General features: G+C 31.6%; 4 protein-coding genes across 4 annotated transcripts; 3 read left to right on the top strand and 1 right to left on the bottom strand.

The window, feature by feature from the left end:
- Positions 1 to 11610: 11610 nt before the first annotated feature.
- On the top strand, positions 11611 to 13256 carry BO70DRAFT_302749 (putative C4-dicarboxylate transporter/malic acid transport protein; the record flags this gene model as incomplete). The annotated part of the gene is made up of 4 exons (XM_025539763.1): positions 11611 to 11977; positions 12036 to 12351; positions 12424 to 12834; positions 12899 to 13256. The coding sequence occupies 4 exons, from the start codon at positions 11611 to 11613 to the stop codon at positions 13254 to 13256; spliced, it is 1452 nt and encodes a 483-aa protein (XP_025394336.1).
- Positions 13257 to 14155: 899 nt separating this feature from the next.
- BO70DRAFT_366892 (xanthine phosphoribosyltransferase) lies at positions 14156 to 15651 on the top strand. The gene is made up of 5 exons (XM_025544456.1): positions 14156 to 14382; positions 14457 to 14563; positions 14625 to 14937; positions 15018 to 15130; positions 15201 to 15651. The coding sequence occupies exons 1-5, from the start codon at positions 14350 to 14352 to the stop codon at positions 15247 to 15249; spliced, it is 615 nt and encodes a 204-aa protein (XP_025394335.1). The 5' UTR covers positions 14156 to 14349; the 3' UTR covers positions 15250 to 15651.
- On the bottom strand, positions 15462 to 16380 carry BO70DRAFT_346809 (dolichol-phosphate mannosyltransferase subunit 3; the record flags this gene model as incomplete). Its single annotated transcript, XM_025541561.1, has 3 exons — positions 15462 to 16095; positions 16191 to 16259; positions 16333 to 16380. 3 exons carry the CDS (start codon positions 16378 to 16380, stop codon positions 15934 to 15936), a joined length of 279 nt encoding a protein of 92 aa, XP_025394334.1. The 3' UTR covers positions 15462 to 15933.
- A 465-nt stretch (positions 16381 to 16845) lies between these two features.
- Positions 16846 to 22352, top strand: BO70DRAFT_390962 (ABC1 kinase family protein; the record flags this gene model as incomplete). Its single annotated transcript, XM_025546201.1, has 9 exons — positions 16846 to 17598; positions 17664 to 17798; positions 17858 to 17977; positions 18036 to 18170; positions 18467 to 19410; positions 20156 to 20497; positions 20559 to 21901; positions 21988 to 22128; positions 22169 to 22352. The coding sequence occupies exons 1-9, from the start codon at positions 17250 to 17252 to the stop codon at positions 22350 to 22352; spliced, it is 3693 nt and encodes a 1230-aa protein (XP_025394333.1). The 5' UTR covers positions 16846 to 17249.
- Positions 22353 to 22886: the final 534 nt, after the last annotated feature.

Below are 22886 nucleotides of genomic sequence, written 5' to 3'. Positions count from 1 at the left end.
ATAAATTTTTTTTTATAAATATAATTATTTTTATAAATCTTCTGCTTCTGCTTGTGGTCGCGGTTTTTATTAATAAATATATTAGAATATAACTAATATTAATATTATAATTTTTAATAATTTATATTAGAATATTTTATTTTAAAAGAAAACAGAAAACTTAAAATCTTTTTTTATATTTTTAATAAAAATAATATAATAGTAGTGAATTTAAAGCTTTTTAGTCTTAATAAAATAATTATAATATAATTTTTTATATTTAATTAGTAAGTTAATAATCCGCGAAAGTTTATTATTAATAAGAATTATATTCTTTTTAATTATTATTTTATAAGTTAGTTTAATAACTAAATTTATATTTTTAAATAATAATATTTTATTATATTCTTTTAGAGCTATAATTATAAATATAATATTATTTTTTTCTTAAGTTTTATTTTAAATTTTAAATTAATTAATATCAGATTAACTGAATTAGTATCTAATAAAATAAAATAATATTTTTTATTATCTAAATTCTTAAATCTTTTAGAGAAGATATTTAAGATATATTTATACTAGTTATCTTTTTATAATTCAAAGATTATAATTACTATATTATTAATAAAAAGAAAAGATAGATTTCTATAATAAAATATGTAAAAAAGAAAGTAAGAAATATAATATAAAATAATAAAAAATAAGAAAAATAAGTAAGAAATAAAGAATAAGAAGTAAGATAAAAAAATAAAATAAGATAAAATAATATATAAAATAAAAATAAGATATATTAAAAATAGTTATTAAATAATTAAATAAATAAATACTAATTAATAAATAGTTATTATTAATATTTATTTTTTTAAAAATAATTTTTTAATAGTTGCTATATCTCTCTTTTATTAATTTTCTTTTTAATAGAATAAGATTTTTTATTATTATTATTTTTTTCTAGCTGTAAGATCTTGTGCTTTTTTTATAATATTAGAAAATTTTATATAAAACAGCTTTAAATAATTAATATAATATTTTCTAATATTAAATTATATTAAAATATTTTTAAGAATAATAAATTATTAATAATTTAATATTTTTTTAATTAAGAATAGCCCTGTCTAATAAAATTCTAATTTTTTTTTTTATTTTTATTAATTATAGTTTTTTATAGAAGTATTAGATTATCTATAATTATCTTTTTTAAAGAGTCTGATATATCTTATTATTTATAATATTATTATAAGATCTCTCTTACTTTATTTAATTATTTATATCTTATTATTTATATTATTACTAACTAATTATTATTATCTGTAAGATTATTTTATTATTTATAAATAATATTTTATATAGTCTGTTCTTATAATAATATTAAATCTAAATATTTTAATTTATATTCTAGAAGAATCTTTATTAATATAAATCTAATTAATTATATCTCTTTTATATTAATTAATTATATTATTATATTAAGAAACTTATTTTACTAGAATATACTAATTTTATTTTTTAGAACTATTATCTATAGTAAATTAATTATTATTTATATAATCTATTTTATAAAATTTATTAATTATAATATTATTACTACTGCTGTTATATACTTGACTCTTTTATATTTAATTATATTATAAAAATTAGTCTTAATAAAATAACTTCTATTATTTATATAAAATCTAACTAATTATTTAAATATTTTAATAATATTCTATTTAATAAAATTAAATAATTACTAAGCTATAGTCTCTAATAATATCTTTATAATTATATATTTATTAAAGTAGTCAGCTGCGATAAGAATATATTAATTATTTATAACTAATATTAGAATAATTAGTCTGATATAGTTTATTATTTATAACTTTATTAGTCTAAGTATAATTATTAAATATAATATATTATATAATATCTTTGATCCTGCTAACTGATATTTATTATATAAGATATAATATTCTTATATAATATTATATTATCTTGATTAGTAATAGCAGCTAATAACTTAATCTAGAATAATTCTAACTATAAAATAATTATAATAATTATATAATTTATATAAAATAGATAATAATTTATATAATAGTATATACTGAATCTATTTCTATATTTTTTTTTTATAAATTAAATATATTTTTTTCTTAAGATTAATAAATCTAAATTATTTTACAAAGTTTTTATTAATTATATTACTTAATAGTTATTTAATAATCTGACTATATTATTTAAATAATTTTTAATAATTAATTTTTTTTAATTATATATTATCTTGCTTAGTTTACTTCTGTATTTTTATAATAAAAATAAAGAAGATAAATTCTGATTATTTCTTATAAATCTTTTAATATAATATTTATAATAATTTATTAGTTACTATCTACAAGCGGCCAGAAATATATATAATATTAATATTATATTTTTATAGTTAATAATATTAGTATATAATTTTATTTATTATATCTAATATTTCAGTAAAAACTAACTATATTATAAAATAGTTTATATAAATAATTATAAAATAATATAATCTTTTTACTAGCTATCTTGTCTCTTCGAGATATCTAATAATTATAAGAATCTTTTTTTTTATAATATAATATTATTATTCCGCAGATAATAGAATAAAAAATATATATATAATTAAATATTCTTATTTTAATATATATTATAAGACTCTTATTCTAATTAATATATTATTAATTTAAAATAGTATATCTCTTAGTCTGTAGTTAGATATATTTATATTAAGATAATATTATTTTCTGCTGTTATCTTTAAATAATTATATTATTTTAATATATTACTTAATTATATTAAATACTTGCTGTTATTTTATATTCTAATTAAAATTAATTAAATATTTAGTAATACTCTTTTCTTTATATTTTAATATATTTTTTATAATTTTTATTAAGTCGGCGTGTTTGGGTATATAAATTTTTAAGAATAATATTATATATAAGAATCTTATAAGAGTTTTTTTATCTATAGATATAAATTAATTTTTTATAGCTTCTAATTTAATTATTAATAGCTGTGTTTCTGATTATATATATTAATATTTAAAAATCTGTATAGTTAATATAAAAAACTTTATTTTTATAAAATTTAATATTAATCTTAATTATATAAGTTAAGAAAAATATTTAAAATATATAAAATTAATTATATTCTTAATAATCTCAGTGCCTAACTAATTATTGTCTATAAAATACTTAAAGATAATAATAAATAATTATATTAAGACTGATTTCTCTTAGGATTTAGAGATATCTCTTATAATAAAATTCTTTAATTAATAATATATATCAGAAGTTTCTGTCAGGCCCTGTCTTATATATAAATAATAAAATTAATTTATAATAATATTAAATATAATCTTATAAATATACTTTAGTACTAAGAATATAGTTTAATAACTATTTATAATATTAGCTTTACTAAATATTTTTTATTATAGATTTAATAATTAATTTAATATAAACTTAATTTTTTATATTAGATAGTTTATTTTAATAATAGTTATTTTTAATTATATATATTAATAAATTATCTATAGCTTTTCTAAAAATTATAATAGATTATTACTCGGCTTTAATAAGAACTTTGTTTTTACTAATTAAAATAATATATAATTTATAATAATATTAATAATTAATATTAGAGATAGATTTTTTAATTATTAATTAATTTTTTTCTATATATATAATATTAATTTTACTTATTTTAAAATAATTTTAGAAAAAGTCAGAATTTTATATTTAATAAACTATATTATTAATATATTATATATATTTAATATAAATAAATCTTTTTAAATAAAGAGTAATAATAATACTAGTTCTTAATATTTATCTTTTTCTATAATTAATTTATTTAATAACTTTATATTATTATATATTTATATATATATCTTTCTTATTTTAGTTAATATATATTTTTAATAGTTACTTAATTAATTTATTATAAAATATTTTATATTATTATACTTTCTTATTTTCTTTTTTAATAAATTTTTTTTAATATATAAAATAATTATATAGCTGGCTTAATTATTATAATTAATATATATATATTTTTTTTTTTAAATTAAAATCTTTATTCAGCAGTCTCAGACTTTTATTAAATTATTTTAATTTAATAAATTAAAATCTGCTTTATATTTTTTCTTATCTAATATTTAATTTTAGATCTTATTAATTATCTTTAGAAGCTGCTCTTATATAGTATTTTTCTTAAGTTTAATTTATAAAAATAAAGTAATTTTTATTAACTATAATTATTCTTCTATAATATCTTAATTATTAAAAATAATTAATTATAATATTATTATTTATTTATTCTTATTAATCTATAAGATATAAGTCTTATTTATATAAATACTCTTTATGTTAATTAAAATATTATTAATTATCAGAATAGCTATAATATATATTATTTTATAAATAATTATTATTATTTATATTAATAAATTAAAAGTTAATATTTATTTCGCAGCTATTTTATTAATTATTTTTATTAAGATAATTTTAATCTTCAGGGCCCTGATTATATAATAAGAAACTAGATTATATTTTAAATTATTATTAATTAAAATATAATAGACTGATAATATCTATAATTACTAATTAATTATTATAATCTATAGATTAATATATATAAAAAATAAGATAATCTTCTTTAGTTAAGCTGATTATATATAATTATTATAATACTTAAGATTAGCTGTATATATTAATTTCTTAATATAAATTAATCTTATATATTTAATAAACTTCTTTTTTTTTTATTTATTATTTAACTTAATAGTACTGCTTTTTTTAATCTGAAGCTTTATAAGTTTATTAATCTTAATATAAATAATTAAAGTAATATTAAGTAACTAAACTAGTAATATTTTAATTATAATATTATTAAAGATTTTATAGAGATTTAAGTCTTTTTTATTTAATTTATTAATCTATTTTTTTGCTGTCTATTTCTATTTAAAGAATTTAATATTTATTATAATAATAATTAATCTAGCAGATAATTCTAGAGTGGCTAACAGCCAGGTCAGGTCAGATTAATTAGAATTTTTATATCTAACCGCCAGGTTATAATCAGATTAAGAAAATTTTTATATTTGATTATAGTATAGCTAAAAATCGGGTAATTAATTATTTTAATTATTTTTAGTACTAAGATCTATCTGCTATATCTTTTTAAGCTTTAATATAATTAAGATATATTTAGATTAAATAGTTATTAATCTGGCTATTTTTATTATTATCTAAAAATATATAAAAAGAAGCTTTTTAAATTAAAAAAATATAATTAAAAAAGAAATTAATATCTTCTTTATTATTATTTATTAGAAATAATAAGAAAATTCTAGTTATATTAATAAAATTCAGCTTTTTATAAAATTATTATTTTTATAATAAAAAATATATATAAAAATATATAATTACTATTCTGTTTTAGCTGTATATTTTAATTATATTATAAAATACTAGAAAAATTATATATTAATTACTAATTAGAATACTAAGAATAAATATATTATTTTTATTTTATTATTTCTTCTGGATCAGATTATTCTTAGATTTATAAATAAAATATAACTCAAAGAGTTATTAATAAAATTAAAAACAGACAGATAGTTAAGAAGATTATAAATAATTAAATTATTAGAATAGAGCAGATTAAATAGATTAAATAGATTAAATAAATTAAATAAATTAAATAGATAGAACAGATAAATAGAATATCTAGATAAAATATATTAGATCTATATTATAATATTATAGTTTTTATAAAAGATTCTATAAAAGTTTTTTATAAATCTTTTTTATAAATATCTATTTTTTATTCTAGTCTATTATATTTTAAGCAGTTTTATTTAAGAAAAGAGATTATTTTATAACTCTAAACTTTAGATATAAATTTCTGTTTATTAAATCTATTATTAAATTTATAATCAGAGATTAAATCCTATTCTGTTATTATATTAAGCTTTTATTTTAATCTAATATTTATTAAATAGAGTTTTCTGCTTTTATTTTTTTATATTTATTATTTATAAAATAGCTTTAGAATTATAAATTAATTTTAATTATTTAATTTATTTTTAAAAAATATTATCAAGTCTTTTTTTTCTGTTTCTTAGATTTTTATAAATTATAATAATATTTAAACTAAGATAAGCTTCTTAAGTCAGATTTTTTTTTTTTCTAAATCTTAAGATTATATATATTATAAAAAATTAAAAGATTATTCTATATTCAGCTTTTTAAAAAAAGCTCTTTATTTTTTAGAATTAATAATAGAAGATAATTTTTTTTAAAAATTATATATAAATTAAAAAATCACTATTTTACTTTAGTCAGAAAAAATTATTAATAATATAAAATAATTTTTAAAAAAATATATTATTTTCTAATAAAATTTCTTATATTTATTATATTATATATTTTTATATCTTATAATATCTGGGAATTAAAAACTTAAAAATTAGTTTTATAAGTTATTATTTTCGCAAGAATTATAAAAAAAAATTATTATTAATTATATCTAAGTAAATAATTAGTCAGATACTAAGTAAAAAGCTATTATAGATATTTATTTATTTTTTTAAAATAAATCTTTTCTAATTATTATCTTTCTCTAGATTTTTATAATTTATAATAAATAAGATTTTTAGAATTAAATTCTATATTTTATAATTATCTATTATCTACTGTTCTAAACTATTAAATATATTTAATTTAAATAAATAATTAATCTTACTGCTTTATTTCTCTGTTAAAAATTAAATTTTTTTAATTAAATATAAATTAAAGAATATTTTATAAAATTATTTAAAGAGATATATATATAATTATTATTAAAATTTCTAAATATTAAATAAATATTAATTATAGTAGACTACTGAATTAGTTTTAATTAAAAAATATTTCTTAATTTAATTAAATATTTCTTAATAAAAGATATAGATTATTATAAGATTTTACTAGATTTCTAATTAATATCTAAATTTTATATTAATAAAAATCTAGCTATAATTATTTTATCAGTTTTATATAAATATAATCTTATCTATTAATTATTAGATATAATAACTGATAATACTAATAATAATAATATAATATTTAATATAATCTTAGCTAAACTCTGAACTTAACTTAGTCAGAGTATTTAATTTTATAATACTCTAATTAACTTTAATTTTTTAAAGATTATTTAAAGCTAGTATTATATTCTCTGTTTTATTTATATAATTTAGCTTGTGATTAATATTCTCCTGCGGAAACTTTGGATTAAGATTTTAAATAATATTATTAAATATATATAAAAAAATAATAATAAAAGTCTTAAAGTCTTTTTTAATATTTTAAAAATTTTTAAAAAAATATATTCTAGAAATTATCTATAAAAAATTAATATAGAATCTTTTTTTATAAAAAGTTTTTAGAAGTTTTTTATTAGCTAGTTTATTATATTAATTTTTAATTATAGATTTAAAAAATTATATAATTTATAAATATAAACTCTTAATATTATAAAAAATTTTTATTTATTTAATAACTTAAATCTGACTCAGTCTATTATTTTTTTTTTAATTATAAAATCTACTAAAACTTAATCTATTTTATAATTTATTAAATACTTAAACTCTGTTAAGTAATTAAAAGTTTTATTTAATATTATAAATATAATAATATTAATTATCTTTATTTTATTATAATAAAATAAAAATAAATAAAATATCTTCTTAAGCTTTTATATCTCTTTTTTTTTTTTTATTTTTATCTCTCTAAGAATAATAAATCTACTATTTATAAAATCTATAATATTTATAATAATCTTTTTAATTATCTAAATTATTTAATTAATAAATTAAAAAAAAGTAAATATTCTAAAAAAAAAAGATTTTTAAAAGCTTATATAATATATATTAAAAGCTCTGAAAATATTATTATTATATTTATTAAATAAAAGATTATATCTATATAATTATAATTATTCTAGATTTAATATTAAAGCTTAAAAAATTTAAAAAAAATATATAACTAAATAAAAATATTAACTAATATTATAAATATTAAATTATTTTTAAAAAGATATTCTCTTTCTATTCTAGTTAAAATCTAGTAATTAATATATTATTAATAATCTCTAAATTATTATTAAATCTAAATAAGATTTTTTATAATATCTCTAAATATCAGAGATTCTTATCCGCAGTTAAGATATATAAAAAACTTAAGATATATTTAAATATTAAAGATATATAGCTTCTTAAGATATTTTTAATTAAACTAATATAATTTCAGATATTATAAAATATATTAATATTTTTATTTATTAAAAATTCTGCTGTGATTAGTTTTCTATTTTTTATTAAATAATTAAAGATTTTTTTTAATTATAATTAATAATATTAATATTAAATATCTTTTTAATAGTTTTTAAAATATCTACTATTATTATTAGAGCTGTTTTAATTTTAATATAATTAAAGTAGTTATACTTTAAATATATATTAATTATTTTATTATAAGTAAGAAATATTAGAATATATTTAATAATCTTAATTCAGATTTAATTATTTTTATATCTAAAAAATAAAAAAAAAATAAGATAATTACTATCTTCTATATTAATAAAAATAAGAATATAGATAATCTTAAAGATAATTTAAAAAATAGATTATTATTAGAATTAGAAGAATTAGTTTTATCTAAGTCTTTAATTATTATATATATTTAGATAGAGATAAAGACCTGATTTTTATAATTTTTATATTATTATAATTATTATCCTGAATAATATAAAGAATAAATATTCTGTATTTTTTTTTATTTTTTTATACTAGATTTTATAAAAGTCTTTTTCAGAGTATAGTATATTTTTTAAAAGTCTAAAATAACTAATTAAGCAGATTAAGTAATAGATTATATCTAAAGAAATAAGAATATTATTATATCTATATTATAATTAAATATATATTATATTTTATATATTATATATATAAGAAGTATATATATATTATAAATTAATCTATAATTATTAATCTATCTGCTATATCTGATCTTTCTGATCAGCAGATATAAATAATTATAATAATAATTATATCTTAATCTGATCTTAACTATATAGTTAAAAAGTTTTTATATCTTAATCTGATTATCAGATTATGGCCAGATTAAGGTTAAGGTATAATGATCAGGTTAAGCCACTCTAGATAATTCTGAAGTAATTAATATAATCTTTTTTAATTTATTATTATTAAATTTTTTTATTATCTTTTTTTTTCTGTTATTATATATACTTTTTATAATTATTTTAATATATTAAACTAATATTCTTGCCAGATCTTAATTTTTAAATTAATTATATAAAAATCTATAATAGTATAACTTTTACTTATAATTTATCTTTTAATTATATTATTATTTAGATTAATATAGCTAATATTCAGATTATTTATTAATTAAGATATAAATTAAAGCTTTTTATCTAATAATATAGACTTAAATTATAATTCTGTTCTTTTATTTAATAATTATCTTAATAAATTATTATTATTTTTTATATTTAAAAATATTCTTAAAATTAAATACTATTTTTTTATTTTTTTTATTTATTTTATTTAATTAATTCTAGCTCTATTCTCTTACTGTACTTAATTTTAATTTTTTAATAATAAAGATAGATTTATATATATTAAAATAATATATTCTTACTTTTTATAATAATAATAGATTTAATTATTTATATTATTAAAAGACTAATAAAATTATAATTAATCTTATTAAATATAAGACTAAGACTGAGATTAAGATTTATTAATAATTTTTAAATTTTTTAGTCTTTTTATAAATCTATTAATAATAAAATAATTTTAAATCTTTATAATTTTATTATAGTTTTATTATTTATTTATAAGTTTAAAATAATCTTAATTTTATTTATATTATTTTTTATTATTTATAAAATCTTGATAGCTTACTGCAGAGTAATCTTAGTTTTTATATTATTATTAATAATATTATTAGCCGGGACTATAACAGTCACAGCAGTTACTCTCTGTGCCTGAGTTTTTATATATATTAATAATATAATATAAACAGTTTTATTAATTAATTTTTTTATAAATTATATAATCAGAGATTTCTGAAGCTATTCTAAATTAATAAATATTATATAACTAATATTTTTTATTTTATTAATATATTTATTAACTGTTTAATTTTTTTATTATAGATTAATTATTTTATTTATTACTATTTAAACTCTATCAGTTGATTTTCTTAAAGAAAATCTAATTAATAACTAAGTTCTTAATATATTATAATTTAGTTAATTAATTTAAGATAATATATTTATAAATTAAAGAGCTTTGCTCTGTAAGTCTAATATTATTATTATAATCTTAGTTTTATTTAATTTATTATTTTTAAAATTAGAAGTTTTATATTATATATAATAATATTAATTTATAAATAATCTAATATTTTTGCCCGGCTTACTGATAAATATCAGCTGATTATTTATATATAATATTATAATTTTTTATATCTGATTATTTATTTATAATTAATTAGTTTTATTTAATTATAATTAATTAATTAACTATAATTAATTAAAATCTTTTTTCTATTTTTAATTATTAAAGACTAGATAATAAATTATTTTTTTATTAAGATTAAAATAATATCTACTTTTAATAAAGTATATATAGAAGAGATAAGTAGATAAAATAAATATAAAAAAATAAAAAAATATAAAAATAAGAGAATATAAAAATATAAGAAATAATAATTATTCTTATTCTGCAGTTTATTAGATCTTAATTATTATATTTATTAATTATAATAATAACTAGTTTATTATAATATACTACAGGCGAGCAGTTTTTATTATATAATAAAAAATATTTAATAAAGCTATTTGCAAATAGTAAAATATTAATAAATAATAATTAATTTAACTAACTAGATAGAAGATCTTCAGATAAGATTATCTATCTATATTATAGCAATCATAAGTGGCAACTACTTGTTCCGGAAGGATCCCCCCCCCTCCTTCTCACCGCCTAGCCCGGCAGTACCTGACTATTTACTACTGTTGACGGTTTGCCCTTGGAGGCTTTTCTCCATCTTTTTACCTCCTCCTCTACCCCACACAGTACGAAGTGCCTTGGCATCCTTTCCCTTCTCTACGCTGTACCTATGCACATTGTATACAACTACTTACCAGTACATCAATCAGCCCTACCTTATCCGTTAATGGTGCACGGGATCAATGCGTACATTTATCTATTCTGGGTCATTTATTTACACATCATTGCCCTTCTTCTGATAAAGATCAATTCCTGAACTGAACCCGGATACGGGCCCCTCTTCGCCCCTCAACCCCCCTCCCCCCTCCTCCCCTTCTTTACCGCCCTTCCACCCACCCACACACACAGAGAGAGAGAGAAAGAGAGAGAGAGAAAGAGAGAGAGAGAAAGAGAGAGAGAGAGAGAGAGAGAGAGAGAGAGGAAAAGAGAGTTATATGAGACTCCCCCAGCCCATAGGCCCCTTTATAGTTGGATCTTTCCCCTCCCCCCTAAAGAGACACAAATATGACTGCACTGCAGTTTCAAGGAATATGGCAATGAATCGGGAGGTTTCGTTTCCCAGGCACATGAGAAGTCCTGGGGAAGATGGCTATCGCACTCCAACCATCGAAGATACAGCAAACCACCTTGCAGAGAACAACAGCGGGGTTTCTTTATTTCAACCAACAGCGACTAGGGTTCGCCAGGTCCACACGTCGGCCTTGGAATCGTTGCACCTCTCCTCTTATCGCAAGTCCGAAGGGAATGGGATTGAGGGAGAAGAAGATGACTCGAATCTTCCTCAAGTTAAGGTCTGGGGCAGTGGTCTTGGCTGGAAAAAGCGGATTCGTCACTTTACCTGGGCCTTCTTCACCTTGACAATGGCAACTGGTGGAATAGCCAATGTACTATATTTCGGTCAGTGAGCCATGACCCCTCCCCGCCGAAATGTCTAATGACACTTAGCAATATATAGTTCCTTACAAGTTTCGTGGCTTGGAAACCATTGGTATCATTTTTTTCCTGTTCAATTTAGTTCTTTACATCCTCATATGGTGTCTTTTGATTGCACGGTTCCACTTTTACCCCTACACTTTCAAAGCATCCTTCTTGCACCCGACCGAGTCACTTTTTGTACCTGCATCGTTGGTCTCTTTTGGGACGATATTGATCAATATCTCGCAATATGGACCCGACCATGCTGGGCCCTGGCTCACATATGCTGTGGGGATTTTGTTTTGGATTGACGCGGCCCTTGCAGTCATTTCTTCGGCCGCTATTTATCTCATTTTGTCAGTGCACACGACCTCGCCAGCCCCAGCGTATCCCAAGCATCATCCTTTTGGAAGCTAATTTTATGGCAGGTGGTCAACACAGACATTTACCATTGCCCAGATGACGCCTATATGGATCTTCCCGGCGTACCCTATGCTGATAATAGGCCCACATGCTGGGATCCTGAGTGCCAAGCTTGAACCGGCCCGTTCTTTGCGTATTATCATCGGTGGGGTCACCATACAAGGGGTTGGCTTCCTGGTCTCGTTAATGGTTTACTCGGCGTTCATCTACAGGCTGATGTCGCAAAAACTCCCCCGAGAGAATGTTCGGCCGGGTATGTTTGTCTCAGTTGGTCCCAGTGCCTTTACAGTATCAGGGATTGTCAACATGGCAGCCCATGCGAAAAGAAGCTTCCCGGATGATTTCCTGGGCAATGGTGCCTTGGCAGCAGACATCGTGAAAGTTGTTGCGGATTTTGCGTGCTTATGGCTGTGGGGGTATGTACACAGTGCCTTCAGACATCTCACGATATCCGGTAGCCGTAAGCTGATTGATTTCTAGGCTGGCAATCTTCTTTTTTTTTATAGCAAGCTTTGCCCATTGGTCTGCAATCGGGCCCGGTCGAATGGTCTTCTCGATGGCATGGTTTTCGTTTGTGTTCCCCAACACTGCACTGATAACCGCCACTTTTGCTATTGGGAAGGCCTTCTCCTGCAAAGCGATATCCATAGTCGGATGTGTCATGGTATTTCCCCTTATACTAATGTATATATTTGTCTTCTACATGATGATCCGTGCCATCGTGTTGCGCCAAATTCTTTGGCCCCAGAAGGGAGAAGATAAAGACGAGGGTGGCTTTGAGATAAATCAAATCAAAGCTGACTCGACAGGCGGAAACACCCCCATTGAGGATGTTTAACGTGTTTTTGATTGTACATAGGTCTAGACGAAATTTATTTCATCGCCGTGCATTTTCCGAGCTGGAGTTATTGGGTTATATATACCGTTCATAACAGCTTCTGTCGGGACTGCGTTTACTGTACTACGGAATGAGAATCGATCAGGACATGGAACAGTAGAAGTAGAGACTTGGTGTACCGGCAATAGGGAAATCTAAGGAAAAGAAAATTCCGATCATGCACGGTATGGGCAGATATCTCACCATCAAGGCACTGCTAGTAAACAGATGACTACCGTATACACGTCCAGGAACTGCTCATGCGCCGCCTTCCGTAGGTGTCCCTACGCTACTATACAGCACGGAGTCCTGCCTCTTCATGCAATATGGATGGGTAGATACCACGGCGTACTCCTACTGATAGATGCTCGAGTAAGTAGGCAGCACTAGGTAAGGGGTAGTGGTAGAGTAAGTAGTATTAATGGAGTAATAGTACGGAATACCTAGTGGTAGTACTGGGGATGTTCGGGCCGAGTCGGCCAAAAGCTGAGCAGCGCCCCTCGACGGAGAACTCCGTTCTCCGTGCCCGCCTCAGGCCCCAAGGCAGTTCATCTTACTGATGGCAATAGCCGACCAAGCCGAAAAGAGCATGGCGCGGGACTTAGCCGACAGATTTGCAGCCTGATTGGCTGCCAGATCATCTCCGCATACTGAATTTGGCCACATCCATGACTTGATCGGTCGTGTGGCAGCCCGCGGGCAAAGGCACTTGTCAGGGAACCTTATCCTTTCAGTTACAGGTGGATGTGTTCAGGCTGTGACGCAGCTGTTTCTTAGGTAGTCAAATGGGAAAACGAAAAAAAAAAATTTAAATTGTGAAAATGAAAAAAGGGAAAGGGAAAAAAAATTGGCTCATAATTTTCAGACCTATGATTACCCCTCATATAATCGATGATTTTGACTGCGTGATACAAATATCATCTTCGCAGATTTCCTCACCCCCTCCTCCAATAGTAGTACCCATACAAAGTCTTTGAACCGTTCTGGATCCTGCTTGTCATACATACACCACCCCCTCTATCTATCCTTGCAGCCTTGCCTACTCCCAGCCAACATGCCCCAGAAGCTTTATGTCACCTACAACCAGGTATGCGACGTCGCGTCTCAGCCGTCCGTCAGTCAAGAGCCATCCGCTAACAGTTGATTTGATCGCTTTGAAAGGTCCACAAACTATGTCAGACCTCCGCGGACGAGATTCTGAACAACTTCCACCCTAATCTCATGATTGCCATTGGTGGTGGAGGTTATATTCCTGCTCGTATTCTTCGGTTCGTTGGAGAAATATGATGATGAGGCGAAACTCGATTTTGACTCCATTCCTTTTGACAGCTCGTTCCTGAAGCGCCCGGGCGACCCCAATATCCCGATCCAGGCCATCGGTCTGTCGCTGTATGAAAATCTGGGCCGCGGCGACCCGGAGGAGGTTCCCGGAACCAAGGTCACTCGCACACAATGGCTGGACCTGAGCTCCCTGGAGATGGCAAACCTCATCGGAAAGAACATCCTCATTGTTGACGAAGTTGATGACACACGGACGACCCTCGAGTACGCAGTGCGCGAGCTTCAGAAGGATGTTGAGTTGGCACAGAAACAGCTCGGACGGGAGGGCGAGACGACGAATTTCTTTGTTTTTGTGCTTCACGTATGTCTCCGGCGCTTATGCGCCTCCTTGCGTTGCTTGCACCACTTGTTACAAACAACTTACATTTGTTTCTTCTGCAGAACAAGAACAAGGACAAGAAGGGCATCCTGCCGGCAGACATGATGGAGTCGAATCGCTACCATGCGTCCGTTACAACCGACGATGTTTGGATTTGCTACCCGTGGGAGGCTATGTATGTAACCTCACTAAGTGCTATAAATGACCAGCAATAGATATGGCTTTGCTAACTGGTTTTCTTGCAGGGACATCGACGAGCACGACCGGTTGGCTCAACAGAACACCATCGTCTGAGCATCTACTACGGAGTACTCGGTCAAACTGCTTAGCCCTAGCTCATTCCCTCCCTTTTGCCAGTCCAGAAAATTGCTTCTGTTGGGCATGCATAGGCACCGGCTCTATATTTGCACATATATTGCTTCTGTCCCCATTCCTCCGAGCTGCGGAGGAGACATTTTGGGTATTTAAAACTACTTCCGATGGTGTTTCTGATAGTTTCATAGAACAAAAAGCAATTCGCTACTATGATGACAAACTTTTTGCTACCATTTCAACCAATTGTTCCTAGGCTTGAGCTACACTTAGCTCCAGAGTGGCAGTTACACCCGGGCCACTGCGACATCTTGCTTGCTTATTTGCATAGCGTATACAACCCGCTGTCGGATCCTGTATTTTCATGACACGCAAATATATATATTCTCATAGTACTGGGTAGTTTGCATTCGTAGAGTCGCAACAATCCGATAATGGGTTGGGTGGTGTGCCATGGCCTAGACAGCAGAGCACTGTACAGTGATGAGGCGGAAATCGATTATTAGACTGTTGTAACCACGATGTAATTAAGCATCCTGACGGAAGCAAACGGACGGGAAAGCATATGGGCTTGAGTAAACATAGATTGCAAGAGAGATAGATCATCCCCGCAGTATCCCACGTTGCGCGAACAGTCAGGTTCGAAGAAAAGGACGGGTCTGCTACTTAGTCAACGTCGACATTTGCCTTGCGCAATTCGGCCTTGGCCTGCTCGATCTCCTTTTGTAACTCCCGATGCGCCTCCGGAACGTCGTTGAAAGTCAGGATCGCCAGACCCAGACGGCCGAGAAGGTAGCAGCCGAAACATATTACGGCATAGAACGGAAGCTGTCCCAGGGGGGTCCAAAGGTCAGCGGGGTGAAAGCGTGAACAAATGCGACGGACGCCGTTTATCCGCGGGGAGAGCAGGACGCAAGACATACAACAGGAATAACTTCAGTCTGAAATGTTTCATTCAGGGGAACAAGACCCAGGTAGAGGACCAGGTAAAGCTAATGTCCCAAGGATGTTCATTAGCGGCCGGGATTGATGCAGCAAAGGGTATGTATGTATGTACGGGCGTACCGAGGAGACAAGCAGGAGGACCGAGAGAGTCTGCTGCGCACGCGTCATGATGAATATATGACCGGATTGGAACAGAAATGACAGGACGGCAAAGGATTGGAAAGGAAAGTGAACGGGCAGAGGGTAATGAACGTGCGGCAAGGAAGGCAGTTGATAGAGAGATATGTCGAGGAGAAAGGGAGGTTGTTGAAAGGACAACTGATCCACAGTACTCTCCTCTACTGAATAGTGTTCCGGCCAGCCTAGCCCGCCCAGCCCGCCCAGCCCGCCGTGCGGCTCATGGCCGTGACGCATACCGTAATAGTCATCTGTGCTCTGTTCCAATACTTACAGCACTTACATACCTGTACGGAGAGAGTACTGTAAGGTATCTTGAGGTACATCCTCAGTGTGGACGGCAAAGTAGACGCCCTCGGGTTCAAAATGCTGGGTACAACCCGGTGATCCTGGCATTGTGTATATCTATAAGGTGCAGGTGGTAGTTTGGATTTCTGTAGATACCTGCAGTAGTAAGTAAGTACTAGGTACCTATGTATGTACCTACCTACCTACTATCTACCTAGGTAGCAGCCGGGTGTTCCTGTTCCCCTCTCGACTCTCGACACCAAAGTGCTACTTACTTACTACTGCTGTGCTCTGCTCTGCTCGGCACCTGTTTGCGGGAGCAAAAAACCGGTTGAACCATTCATTGCTCCTTCTCCCAGCCTTCACCACATACTACATATACACATACATACATACATACATACATCCTCAACCCCGTAAAGTACGGCTTCCCGACCTCATGGTCCGCTTTTCCACCGCTCCCACCTCAATCCGAACCTACTACTAGCTAGACCAGTGCATATAATACAGCCCATCTGGGATCCCTCCCTCGGTTTGTTCTTGCTGCATCGACTGCGGGCGGATATCAAGAAATGAGCCCCTCCGGTGACGTGGCCTGTGTTCAAGAGAACACCCACGGCAGCAACGATCACCAAATAAGCCCTCGCAGCTTCGCAAGGATAGAATGCCCTTCCCTGACTCAAATTCTGTCCGAGTTGGCTCCACCGTCGCCGGCACTCACGTTCGCGGCGACCCAATCATTACCCTCTGAGGAACAGAAAGTCCTGTTCGATTCTCTGCGGAGCTCCCTCAAGGGCGCAGAGGAGCATGGGGGTCTTGAATGTTTCGAGGCAATCCCGAGTATTCTTCGCACGCTCTGGGAATGCAAATCGCTCTATCTAGCACCGGCCGCAGAGGCTTTGGCGAACGGCAGCAGAAACGGTAAGTCGCCCCTGGCTGGGTACCTCTATGACTGGCCTTTATCGGATTTTTTAACGGAGTCGCAGCACCATGGAGGGTCGCATACGGGCAAGCCGGAATCTTGGATTTCTTCCTCCAGCTTATAGCATCCAAGGCGTCTGTTGATGACAAACTTCTTCTTCATGCATTTAGGCTGATTGGCAACTCCTGTGCTGACACTAGTGAGTTGTGCTATCATTTACTCGAATTATGAGGAGAACCCCGGTGCTGATTGTGGTAGACGAGAATAGAGACAGGGTAGTGAAATCCAATTACACTTCTGCTATTGTACAACACTCAAGTAACCTGGAGCTCATCCAAGTGGTCATACCGGTCTTGTATAACACATGCATTGATTATGGTAACCGCAAGCCCTATACTGTCCGTTCCGAGCCGCCAATATCGCTGACACCATGTAGCACCCGCCCAGGCCCAATTGGGTGCCAATAAGTTACTATATGTCCTTCTTAAGCTGGTCAAGGATGGCACGCTTAAGGGTCGCGAGGCTCTGGTTGATTACGTTTTTGAGCTTATAGAGCTAATTGGAGAACAAGGTATGGCCGATATCTACATGTTGCACTTCTGCTCTAACTGAATGACTGCCTAGAAAAAGGAATTACCTCTTCCCCTGATGGGACTATCTTGCTCGTTGTCGAGCTTGCTCTTAATAAGGAGATCACGTCTACACCCGCGCAGTCCATCTGCCTCACCAACTGTCTGGTGTCATTCTTGACTAATGCGCATTTCCAAGAGATATGCATTTCCAATGGCATGGTCACTCACGTGTTGGCGGTGCTCAACCAGTCACTGTCCTTCAAGGCTGGCCATTATTCTAATGATGATGATCAAGCATTGACCCAGGCATGTTTGAAAACAAATCAAGTCCTCGCTGAGATATCCGCATCGGATTCATTTGCGGACTTTTACCCCATAGAATCCCCTCTTATTCAAACTTTAAAGGCTTGGATGACTTCACGTGAAGACCAATTGCAAATATGCTCATGCGTCATGCTGGGCAACTTGGCCCGATCAGATGCAGTCTGCGAAAAGATGGTTCGAGACTTCAACATACATCAAGATTTGATATCGATCCTCAGAAGTGACGCTAATGCCGCGGTCTTGCACTCCGCGCTGGGCTATCTGAAGAACTTGGCGATCGCCGGTGATAACAGGTTAATCTTCGGGGAGACTGGCATAATTTCTTCGATCTCACGCTTGTGGCAATACGATTCGGTCCCACAGGTCCAGCTTGCCGCGACCAGTATCACACGACAGGTGATCATATCAACAATTGAAAATATCTCTCGTCTGCTCGAAGAACTCCCCGAAGAAGGGGATGACTTGACTCCCAAACGAACGTATCTGTCGCTGTTGCTTAAGTTATTCCGGAAGACAGATTCAACCCCGATTAAAACCGAGATTGGACGCATCGTTACTTCCGTATGCCGCACTCTGGTCCCAAAGTCTCGCGAACAGGATCTCGCTGCCAATGATCTTCTTGAAAGAGTCTTCGACTTGCACGAGGATGTCGCACTCCCGGTTGGTGCTATGGTTACCCAGTCACAGTGGCCCGTTGTCCGGAGTGAAGGTTGGTTCGCACTGGCCCTGATGGCCTCCAGCAACGCGGGCTCCGCGGCTGTTTCGAGATGCTTGCCAGACATGGGAATTCTCCCCTTGATCGAACAAACGTTGGACGTGGAATTTCCAGAGCCCACCGATGAAACAGAGGCAACCCAGTTGGACAAAGATCGGGGTAACATCGTCGTTCTCCTGCAGGAAATCTTGAAGAATGATGTAAGCCAGCCGATGCCTCCTGACTCCTTTTCAATCGGTGACGTTAATCCTTACTTGCAGCCGGTTACGCTTCCCGAATCCTCGAAAGCCACCATCCAGGAACTGGTGCTCATTCATATCTCGAGGCAACTCCGGGACGGCAACCCGATGCCGATTGCTTGAAGCTGCGTCATGTCTTGTTACATTCTTGTCGATGGAAGGCGATGGAAGCTCCGCGTCTCTGCTCATGGGCGGTAAAAATGGTCGCTAGAATGATTATGGATCGTAGGGGCGAAGAACCCCGGGAGCTTCCAACGAATAGTACCGTGTATTCTGTAGATGCAACGTAGAAGACACCCGGACACAAATGGATGAGATGACGTCAGTCGCACCACGTGCTCGCCGCCCGCCACGCCGACTTTCCAACTCCATTCCGAACTTCAAGGATGCGCAGCCGTCTCTCTCCTCCGCCAGCCCGACTATGTTCCCGCAAGGTCTCAGTTCCGCTTTTCGATGACCGATATCCCCGCCGTCGAGCCGGTGTCTTTATGAGATCATGAGGACGGCCGTCCTCTCGGGCCGTTTCTGTTTAAGCCGTGGGAGGAGCCCGCTGCTGCTACTGTCCCGCCTTCCTCCGCAGCCTCGACTGCGCTTCTTCTCCCGGTCGCCACCATGGACACAACCCCCTGGGAGAAGGCCTCCAAAGAGGGGGCCACCGAAAAGGACGATTCTTATCGCCGCTCTTTCCCCAGCGGCTTTCCTAAAGCTGGCCGTGGACGGGGATGAAGACAATGGTAAAACAGCGGAGATGCAAATGCTGGAAATCTCGCGCCAAGAGGTGCAAAAGACCATCGCGGAAGATGCGCGAGGTCTGAAAAGGCTCTTTCAGTCTCTGTTTGTTTTCGGATACCATTACATTTACGATCCGGTAGCTACGGGCTTCCGATTCATTCATTTGGTCATTATCTTCTTGCCTGTTATACTCGCGGCCCCGTCTGTATGCTTCGGGAGGCCATCGAAAGACCATGAGAGGGTACGTACAGGGACCCTCTGGTGGTATAACTTTTTGGTTAAATCCATGGAACGTGCAGGTCCAGCATTCATCAAGGTAAACCTCATTCTTGCTATCGGGCTATTCTGTAACCCGCTGACTCCCGATACTCTACCAGCTAGGGCAGTGGGCGGCTTCGCGCACCGACATCTTCCCCCCGGAGCTATGTGAGATCCTGTCATTTCTCCATTCAAACGCACCCGCGCATTCGCTGCGACAGACTAAAAAGACCATAAGGAAGGCCTTCAACTGGCTGCCCTTCGAGGACATCTTCGAGGAATTTCATGAAGAACCCTTGGGGGTAGGTGCTATCGCGCAGGTCTACAAAGCGAAACTGAAGCCCAATCTTATGGGAACTAGTAACGACAGCTTTGATACTCACTCGTACCGGCTACGGGACAAAGTTCGAAAGAATGTTGGGGCGTTAGTCAAGAGCTCTCCCCAGCGGGTGCCGTCATCTTATGTAGCCATCAAGGTGCTCCATCCTAGGGTAGAACATGTGATTCATAGAGACTTGAAGATCATGTCCTTCTTTGCATCTCTGATCAACGCGATCCCCACTATGAACTGGCTGTCACTGCCGGATGAAGTTTATCAGTTCGGGGAGATGATGAAGCTGCAATTGGACCTCCGAATCGAGGCAACAAACCTAGTCAATTTCCGTGAGAAGTTCAGGACCCGAACCACCGCCTGGTTTCCATACCCATATCTTGACTACTCTACCCGTGAGGTGCTCGTGGAAGAGTTCGCTCAGGGTATCCCGTTGTCCACCTTCCTTGACATGGGCGGAGGCGTTTACCAGGAAGAGATTGCAAATGAGGGCCTGGACGCATTCCTCCACATGCTCCTAATTGATAATTTTGTCCACGCAGACTTGCACCCGGGTAATATTATGGTCCGTTTTTATCGACCAAGTGAATTGGGTTTGTCGCTTGGCAACAAGTCTCGCGCATCGGATGCGCCGACCGCAGCCGAGGTCGATGTGATGGAATCTGTTCTCGCACGGCTGCACCCTCACGTCAATAACCGGCGCGACTGGCAAAAAACGCTCGATGGCCTAAACGCCGATGGTTATCGGCCCCAGCTCATCTTTATCGATACTGGACTGGTGACCCAGCTGAATGAACTCAACCGGCTCAACTTCATTGACTTGTTTCGCGCCATTGCGGAGTTCGATGGATTCCGCGCAGGCGAGCTCATGGTCGAACGATGCCGCCAGCCAGAAGCGGTTATCGATCCGTATTACTTTGCATTGGGGATGGAACATTTAGTTCTGAGTGTAAAGTCACGGACCTTTGCATTGGGAAATGTCAAGATCGGCGACGTGCTGAGTGAGGTGTTGACTTTGGTCCGAAAGCATCATGTTAGGCTCGAAGGTGATTTCGTCAATGTCGTCATCTCATGCCTTCTCCTTGAGGGGATTGGGCGTAACTTGGACCCCAATCTAGATCTCTTCAAGAGGTGGGTAGATAAACCTCTGGTCCCTAGCTGCCAGAATCGGCCTTCTTGCTGTACCACCTTGATCCCCGGTTGACTCGATTCTATAGTTCTCTTCCCATTCTTCGAAAACTTGGGTCCAACACTACTTCCCTGAAGTCCGTTCGATCAGGCGACCTGTCTATGCTCCGTGTATGGGTTGGACTCGAAGCACGTGGACTGCTCCAGAGTAGCATTGAAAGCGTTGAACAGTGTGTCAAATACGATCTCTTATCCCCTAATATATGATAGTACATGTACCGAAAGGGGGACATTCGCAACGAGGAAGCCACGAGTTCTTCAATCCGCTCAATCTCATGCCGCGATACCCAGGCAGACCACTGCTACTCGGTTCGAATCAAGACCGAACCCCTCTCTCCTCCTACTCTTTGACTCGTTGCGTGTGCGATTGCACCATGGATTGCTACTCGGTTAATGCTCACCCTGGACTATGCGACCTTGGCCGACTGATACGGATCACAACACTGCACGAGTATATATACCAAGATCGTTGCAAAGAACATGGTTGGAAAACGAACCTCTCAGCGCTACAGTCTGTGCACCGTTTATATAATTGAGATAAAACAACACCTAGCTTTAGATCGCCATGCCAAGGCAATTCTGTACAGCATATTAATGTATGACTGCTCGTTTATATGCAGTAGCTAAGCGATAGAATATACCAATTACAAATAATTTTCAACTCTTCCTAGCACCTGCGTACGCGGCAATTGATAGAGAAAAACCTATATATTACACGTGTATCGAAATAACTGCCCCAAGTCAGATGCATCAGAGGAAGGGGGGAAAAAGCCAAGCACCAAATCAGAAATGCTATTTGCCGCCATGGACTGCCACCAATATACTCCACATCCACATGACCAAAAGAGCATGAGATATCCGAACAGAGTGGGGAGAGCAATAGGAACAAAAACGACATAGCCAGCACGGTTTCCGAGGAAACGAACCC

Source organism: Aspergillus heteromorphus (assembly GCF_003184545.1).
Source record: "Aspergillus heteromorphus CBS 117.55 chromosome Unknown BO70scaffold_56, whole genome shotgun sequence".
NCBI classification, from domain to species: Eukaryota; Fungi; Ascomycota; class Eurotiomycetes; order Eurotiales; family Aspergillaceae; genus Aspergillus; species Aspergillus heteromorphus.
This window is presented reverse-complemented; position numbering and strand designations above follow the sequence as displayed.